At 36.6% G+C, this 8258-nt stretch overlaps 1 protein-coding gene and 1 pseudogene across 1 annotated transcript; both read left to right on the top strand.

The window, feature by feature from the left end:
- The first annotated feature begins 141 nt into the window (after positions 1 to 141).
- On the top strand, positions 142 to 3430 carry LOC120084420 (alpha-amylase-like). The gene is made up of 4 exons (XM_039040198.1): positions 142 to 1623; positions 1710 to 1839; positions 1916 to 2721; positions 2805 to 3430. Exons 1-4 carry the CDS (start codon positions 1537 to 1539, stop codon positions 3054 to 3056), a joined length of 1275 nt encoding a protein of 424 aa, XP_038896126.1. The 5' UTR covers positions 142 to 1536; the 3' UTR covers positions 3057 to 3430.
- A 1275-nt stretch (positions 3431 to 4705) lies between these two features.
- On the top strand, positions 4706 to 6792 carry LOC120084422 (annotated as a pseudogene).
- The last annotated feature ends 1466 nt before the right edge of the window (positions 6793 to 8258 follow it).

Genomic DNA, 8258 nt, shown 5'->3' on the forward strand with positions numbered 1-8258 from the left:
TCATTTGTTTGTTGGTCCATCTTTTGTGGTTGCAAGTTATCTGTACATGTAAAGCTGCAGGGTTCTGGATTGAAGGGATCAGATTAAGGTGCTGACCACTTGCACAATCCAGAGATGCATATGGATATAGTATATATCTAGACATTGATTATTGAAGTTATAAATCAATTTATTATATTATCTAATAGCATGGATTGTTGCCTTCCCTGGTGCTCTTCCCTCGATCAGCACCAACCAAGCACTCTCTTTATGGTCAATTTAACAGTTCCAAGTACCCAAAGGTTTCTTAAAATTATATATCGAAAAATATTGGCATAACTATTCACTAAACATAATTTTAGCTAAATTCATTAGCTTGTTCTTAGTGAGTTGACCTCTAATAGTCAAATCATTATTTAGTTAAATTGTGGGTCTGGTTTCTAAACTTCCAGAGACAGAAAGCAAGAAACACATAAATACAATAAATATACTGCCTCGAAACACTATTAACTGGCTAAATCAATATAATATTTGATTTTTTTAAAAAATAATTATTTTAAAAAACAAATATATATTACTATGTGATATTATTTTATCGAGTGCAGCTTGGATTGCACCTAAGTTTTTTCTAATCAAACTCATATACTCTGATTTTGAATGATTATGTTTCAATTTAAAACCACAGTAATTTGAGTGTCATTCTTCATCCACAGCTCCCAACCGTCTTCACAAGACAATAGAGCCTATTTTGCCCAATATCAGTTTCCCAATTGTTTGTAACTAGCTTCAGTTTAGTTTAGTTTAGTTTTTTTTTTATTTTTTATTATTATTATTTTTTATTTTTTATAATAACCTAAAACAATCCCTTGTTCTCCTGGCGCCTCTCTGCCTGTTGAAGGGCTACAAATACAGAGGACAATGGCAGATGGGATGGAGCTGAGGATTGAAAGAACTCCAATGGAAATTAAGCATTCTGGAGGATGGAGGGGTTTTCAATGTTGTTCATTTTACATTTTCATATTATGGCTATATTCAATATACTCAAACTTAAAACCACCATCGTTACTCTAGGTTTAGACATAGAGTATATACGGACATCAACAATATCATTTTTGTAAAGTATTTATAACGTCCCAGAATATGAATGAGAGGAATACTGGACTCGATTAGATAATTTGGTGGAATGCATGATCCAGTAGATGGATAATTTTTCTAAAATTCCCAAATAGGCTTCTACTGTGTGAGTGATCCTTACAAGCACGAAAAAAGATATTGCGTAGAAATCAACTCTTGTTTCTCGAATTAAAGGCTATATTGTCTTACGAACCACATTCAAACAACGAGTCTTACGTGTCACACACGATTAATTCTTTAAGTAGAAAACTTCTTACTTCTTGACTAGACCTTCTGCCTGCCCAGCATTCATTCATCAACCTCTTTCCTTTCTCACTCGTTCTCACTATCTACGCATCAAAAGAAACAAAGGCCTACGAAGTCATTCTCAAGACGCAAATCGAAGCTTATAAAACCAAAATTCCCACTGACCGATTCCCAGCAATGGGGTTTCTAGCTTCTCTGTGTTTCCTCTACCTCTGTGTTTCCCTCTTCCCATCCCCTTCTTCTTCTTCTACCTTACTGTTTCAGGTAAGCAAATCCACTTTACTACTTTCACTCTTCTCAATGGAAACTCACTTTTAATAGCTTGAAATTGATTGTAATGAAACATACAGGGCTTCAACTGGGAATCAAGCAGCAAAGGAGGATGGTACAACTCACTAAACAACATAATTCCTGATCTTCTAAGTGCTGAAGTTACCCATGTCTGGCTTCCTCCACCCTCCCAATCAGTTTCTTCACAAGGCAAGCTTTCTTTCTCTCTGTTCCTTCAGCTCATTACCAAGAACGTTTGTTTAAATTTGTGTAAATCCTCTTACAGGATACTTACCCGGAAGGCTTTATGATCTCAATGCATCGAAATATGGAACCCAGAATGAACTCAAGTCTCTAATTGCTACCCTCCATGAGAAGGGAATCAAAGCCATAGCTGACATAGTGATCAACCACAGAACAGCAGAGAAACAAGACCAGAGAGGAATTTGGTGTATTTTTGAAGGGGGAACTCCAGATAGCCGCCTTGATTGGGGCCCTTCCTTCATTTGCAGCGATGACACTGAATATTCCGATGGAAAGGGCAATCCAGACAGTGGGGAACCCTATCCACCAGCACCAGATATCGACCATCTCAATCCCCAAGTTCAGAAAGAATTATCAGAGTGGATGAGATGGTTGAAAACAGAAATAGGGTTTGATGGATGGAGATTCGATTTCGTAAAAGGCTACGCACCAAGTATTACAAAACTCTACATGGATCAAACCTCACCTGAATTTGCAGTCGGTGAGAAATGGGATGGACTTTCATATGGACAAGACGGGAAACCCAATCAAAACCAAGACTCACATCGCGATGCTCTTGCAAATTGGGTTAGGGCTTCGGGCGACATAGTCACAGCGTTTGATTTCACAACCAAAGGGATTCTTCAAGCTGCCGTTGAAGGAGAGCTATGGAGGTTGAAGGATTCTAACGGGAACCCGCCAGGATTCATCGGAATCAAGCCGGAAAGTGCCGTGACTTTCATCGAAAACCACGACACTGGCTCGACGCAAAGAATGTGGCCGTTCCCTTCCGATAAAGTGATTCAGGGATACGCATATATTCTGACTCATCCCGGAACTCCTTCCATTGTAAATCATTCAACAAAACAGTTTAGATTATTGAGTTTCGAAACTTGATTACCTGTAATTCAAAAACTGTTGGTTTGTTGCAGTTCTACGACCATTTCGTTGATTGGGGACTGAAGGAGGAGATAATGAAATTGAGTGGAATCAGGGCAAGGAATGGGATTGGGAAAACAAGCACGGTGAATATTATGGCTTCTGAGGGGGATCTGTACGTTGCTGGTGTTGATGGGAAAATTATAATGAAGATCGGAGCCAACACCAGTCTTGGGAATTTGATTCCGTCGGATTATCAGCTTGCCACTTATGGAATGGACTATGCTGTTTGGGAGAAAAGGTGAATCCTTGAATGTCTGCCATTGATGGAATAGTTCCTCTCTGCAGGTCCATTTCCATTTTCAAGAAAGTTTCCAAATTATATAATATAAATTAATTAATGATGTCTCAAACATTAAATGGGAGGAACAGGTACTTGCAGTTTTTAGCCGCAGCATATCATGCATCTATTTTCCATTTTTTTTTTTTTTTTTTTTTTTTGGCAAGATAGTAAATAATAGTAAGAAATTAATTTTTTTAAAGAGAGTTTCCCATACGACAGTCTTTCATTAGATAAGTGGTTTGGTTACACTTCCAGCAAGGTTTTCTTTTTCTTTTTCTTTTTCTTTTTTGTAGATGCTTCTTTTATGAAAATAGAATAAAGTCCATCTTTTCAGTTGCTCAGTTGTACAAGCTATATAGTATAAAGCTTAGCATAACATTTAACTTCCAAACCTTTTGATTTAGTTCTCCAAAATTTGGAAGTATCCAGTTTAATATTTGAACGAATTAAACTTTGAAATTCGTTCGATACTCTCATTTTTTTTTAAATGTAAAGTTTTTGGATTTTAAAAAATAGTCACTTTTGATCTTTACCTCTATTAAATCCTTGTAATTCGAGAAAAATTTGAATTTAGTCCATATAATTTAAAAGTTAGAATTTAATTCTTATCATTTAAGAAAATCTAAAAAGTAGATAACATATTGCTTGACAAAATCATTATGAATAGCCCCTATGTCTTTCATTCCCTTATCCTACGTGTTGGCTTGGCTTTGGGTAGAACCAAGAGGAAATTTAGGTGGACGAAGGGAATTGTCCATGGATGAGAATCTACAAATCGTAGTAATTCACCGTCTTTCAACTGAAATACGAGAGACTCTTTATGGTGATTTTATTAGATCACACAAATAGAGACTAATTATAAAGATTTTATCAAAGCCATAAATACTAAATTTTAATTAGAAACTATAGGAACTAAATTCTAACTTTCTCCAAATTATAAGGACCAAAATTACAATTTAACCCTTTTTCTTTAAAATAAAGGGATAACATAGCCTAAAATATTAATATGGGCATGGTTTCAAACTAATCGAACAATTAACATCCAAAGACCAACAAGAAACAGCCAAAAGTATAGGACCAACATAGTATTTTAACCTGAATTTTATTAATACCTCACTTTATTGCTATAATCAAATCAATATTTTAAAAACTTTGCTATAAAGTTTTTTTTAGTTCAATCAACCACATGCGATGATCAAATTATTCATCTTTTAAAATGATTATTGATGTATTATTTAATGAGCTACTAATGTTCACATCAATTATAATTAACAAATTGAGCTCGAAAGTTTGCTAGTTTTAGAATTAGTACGTATATAACGTTGATAATAACAAGTACTCTATACAAATAGGGTTTGATTGGACAAAAATCACTGAAATATAAACCAATGCAAATATGAATCCAAAATAAAGAATATGTCAGGCGATGAGATGATTGTCCTAAAGTCATATTCTAATGTTCTAGAATTCAAAACCTTGCAAGAATAATATCAAGGTCATTCATCATCAATAAAGACAACTCAAATTCAAGCCAAATTCTTCATACTTACAAAATTACTAGATAGATCCAAAGGAGACAAGATATGGAACAATACACTGACTGAGGTAAGAAAAGTTTCATTACCAAATCTCTTGTTTACGTGTTGGTTTTGTGTTGGTTTTGGATTGAAATTTGAATAACGAATCCAATTAGAGCAACAATAAGAGGATGGTCAGTTCAATTCAAATCTACCTGTTGATTAGGGGCTGCTGCTAAGTTCCTAACAGACTCATAATTCTCATTTCAATCCATTCCCACTTACACTTTCGTTCAAGAGATCATCATTTCAACATCAACTTTGAAGTTAATTTCGTGTCTCCATTCAATCTTAAGTTATTCTGAACCAACAACAAATCTGACCATCCAAAACTAAAGACTTCAAAATGTTGAATTGGTTTGTTTGATGGAAGTACAATGGCGGCAAAACTTGATTAGTTTCACAGTGCATGTTTCTTTTTCATTTTGACTTTAGGGAGATTTCTTTGAAAATTCCCCTATAAATAGGCATGAAAGCTCCTCATCCACCAAAAAGCTAAGCTATGGCTTCTCCATCTCCATGGTGCTTCTTTCTCTTGCTCGCTATTGTCTTCCCTTCCTCTACTACTTCCCAAATATTGTTTCAGGTTCTGCAGTTTTCTCATTACCATCTTCAATTTTATTTATATCTACGACTCCATGATTCCTTAATAAGAAACTTGTTTATGTTCATATCGGAGCAGGGTTTCAACTGGGATTCAAAAAGCGCTGCTGGTTGGTATAACATTCTGAAAACCAAGATCCCCGATCTCGTTAATGCCGGAATCACTCATGTTTGGCTTCCTCCTCCCGCCAACTCTCATGCCAAGGGTCCAGAAGGTTCTTCCAAAATCTAAATTATCTTCTTCCTTTCAACCCCAGATTGCAGAAGCTACAGGATTTTCCTATCACTGATTATATAACGCTTGTGTTGTTCTATACTTCTTCTACAGGGTACTTGCCTGGTAGGCTTTATGATCTTGACACCTCCAAATATGGAAACAAGGGTGAATTGAAGGTGCTAATTGCAGATCTTCGTCGAAACGGCATCAAAGCCATCGCTGACATTGTAATCAATCACAGAACTGCCGAGAGACAAGATTCAAATGGCAGATGGTCCATCTTCGAAGGGGGGACTCCAGATAATCGTCTTGATTGGAACATATCATTCGTTTGCAAAAATGATAGCCCCTTCTCCGGAGATGGAAATCCTGACACAGGAATGGACTGGGCAGAGGCACCAGACATAACCATTTGAACCCACAAGTTCAAACAGAGTTATCAGACTGGATGAACTGGCTCAAATCTGATGTTGGCTTCGTCGGATGGCGATTTGATATGGTCGTTGGCTATACACCAATGGCAACCAAAATCTACATGGAGAGAACCTCGCCGGAGTTCGCCGTTGGCGAGAAATGGGATAATCCGCCAGGTAGGGTTGTCCAGGAGCAGGACCCTCGTGCACTTCTCAACTGGATTGAGGCTGCCGGAGGAGCCGTTGCCGCCTTCGATTTCACGACCAAAACCAGAGATCGGTCGGTTGCCGCCGCCGTCCTCCACACCGCCGTCAACGGCGAGCTATGGCGGCTGAAGGATTCAAACAACCGGGTACCTGGTTTGATAGGGCTAAAACCAGAGAACGCCGTAACGTTCATCGATAATCACGACACATTCTCTCAGAGATCGGCTCCATTCCCTGAGGGCAAAGTCATGCTAGGCTATGCTTACATTCTCACCCACCCCGGAACCCCAACAATCGTAATTTCTCAATCATATTCAAACGAAATTAGGGTTTTCAGCCATTAGTTTCTCTTGATAACATTACAACTTTGATTCATCGATAGTTCTACGACCACCTATTGGAGTGGGGACAAACCCTAAAGAAACCGATCGTGGAGCTCACAACAGTGAGGAAGAGAATTGGGATAAACAACAAAAGCAAAGTACGGATAATGGCGGCGGAGGCTGACCTTTACATGGCGGAAATTGACGAGAAGATCATTGTGAAGATTGGAGCGAGGTTGAACCTCGGGAATCTGCTTCCTCCAACCGACAGGGAGAACGCCACCGTATTTGGAGAAGATTATGCTGTTTGGGAGAAGAAGTGAATCTATGTTGTTGTAAATTATATAAAGAAACAATATTGTAATAAATAATGACGTGGAAGACGAACACCACATCCATCTGCAAAATTTGTACCCATCATGTAATGCAAGCACACGCCTCAAGTAATAGTATAATAAAACCGTCATTATTAATTGTATCAATTTTAACGTAAGGAATAGAAACTAAATAGATGACTTGTTTTTCAAAATAAAATCGAATTTAGACAATAAAATTGAAACTTGAATAATAAAGACTTCTAGAATGTTGATTACATTAGTTTCATTTAGTTGTACAAAAATCCTATGGAATTGTGTGTTATTGAGATGTTTAAGTCTAGAAACTAAATTCTAACAATAAACTGTTATCATATAAACTTAGTTGATTACTAATATTTTGAAACTAAAATTAGAAGAATGACATTAAGCAAAGTCATAAGTAACTTTTAGTATTAACCAAACTATTTTCATGATAGATTAACAATGGTTCAATATTATAATTCTGGTTAAACATGCAATCTATCCATTGAACATTCAATCTAACATGCATTGATGATCAACCAACATTAAGATAAACACAACAATATTAAAAAACATTCAATTCCACACTATCCATAAAATTATGTATTAACTCAAATCCATAAATGAATTAATCAACACCCTAGAACAAAAGAGTCTAGCTACTCATAGTTGTCAAATACATACTTTCATATAATTTGGTAAACATAAATAGTAAAAAAAGTAAAAAGAACAAGAAAGTATTATTGTTGAAGTGATTCCTTTCCATTGCACACTGTCGATCAAGCCTTAATTGGACCTTGGGATCAAAGAACTATCTCTTACGAATTTTCCTCACACTCTTAACTCTTCTCTGCAACAAAACTCACTTTAGGGCTCCAAAATTTTGTGTTTGAAAGCTGTTGAATATCTTAGATCTTATAGAGATGAATTTTCTAAAATACAGAAATTTTCAATTATAAAAAGTTGACGTCGGGGCGTTGTAGGACAGTGTCACGACACCATCTTGATCTTCACTTCTCGGTAGTATGTGTTGGTCGGACATTATAGTGTTGAGCGACATGGTGCTGCAACATTCCTCCAAAGTATGAATTTTGTCTTTGGAGTAGCGTGCACCGCTACGCAACCCTCCAATTTCTTTTTATTTTGTCTCTCTTTTATCCCAAATTTTGAAGTTTTGGTTCATTTTGATTCTTTGACCCCCGAATCTCATTTTTGTTCAATATCTGAAAATCGCTAGCAAATAACATTTAACAAAAAGGAACTCTAAATAAAAGGTAAAGAAAGCATTTTCAAGGGTATTTTAGATGCCAAAATTTGGCCCAAGGTTAAAAAGTGGATGAAAATGACCTAATGTTAATGTTAGCCACATGTGAAGGTACCCATTTGATCCCAAACGCGTGCAAGCCTGACATTCCTAGAGGTCTTGCTTCTTCCTTTCGTTCCTCATCAGACACAACAACAACCTTTTTCTTTGATTTATTTCCTT

This window comes from Benincasa hispida, chromosome 9, assembly GCF_009727055.1.
Source record: "Benincasa hispida cultivar B227 chromosome 9, ASM972705v1, whole genome shotgun sequence".
Lineage (NCBI taxonomy): Eukaryota > Viridiplantae > Streptophyta > Magnoliopsida > Cucurbitales > Cucurbitaceae > Benincasa > Benincasa hispida.

What these genes read in the sequence shown, in the direction of transcription:
- LOC120084420 (XM_039040198.1), top strand. Translation starts at nt 1,537, where the DNA reads ATGGGGTTTCTAGCTTCTCTGTGTTTCCTCTACCTCTGTGTTTCCCTC. An exon ending in CTTCTACCTTACTGTTTCAG is followed by an intron (nt 1,624 to 1,709) that starts GTAAGCAAATCC and finishes TGAAACATACAG; the next exon opens with GGCTTCAACTGGGAATCAAG. An exon ending in CCAATCAGTTTCTTCACAAG is followed by an intron (nt 1,840 to 1,915) that starts GCAAGCTTTCTT and finishes ATCCTCTTACAG; the next exon opens with GATACTTACCCGGAAGGCTT.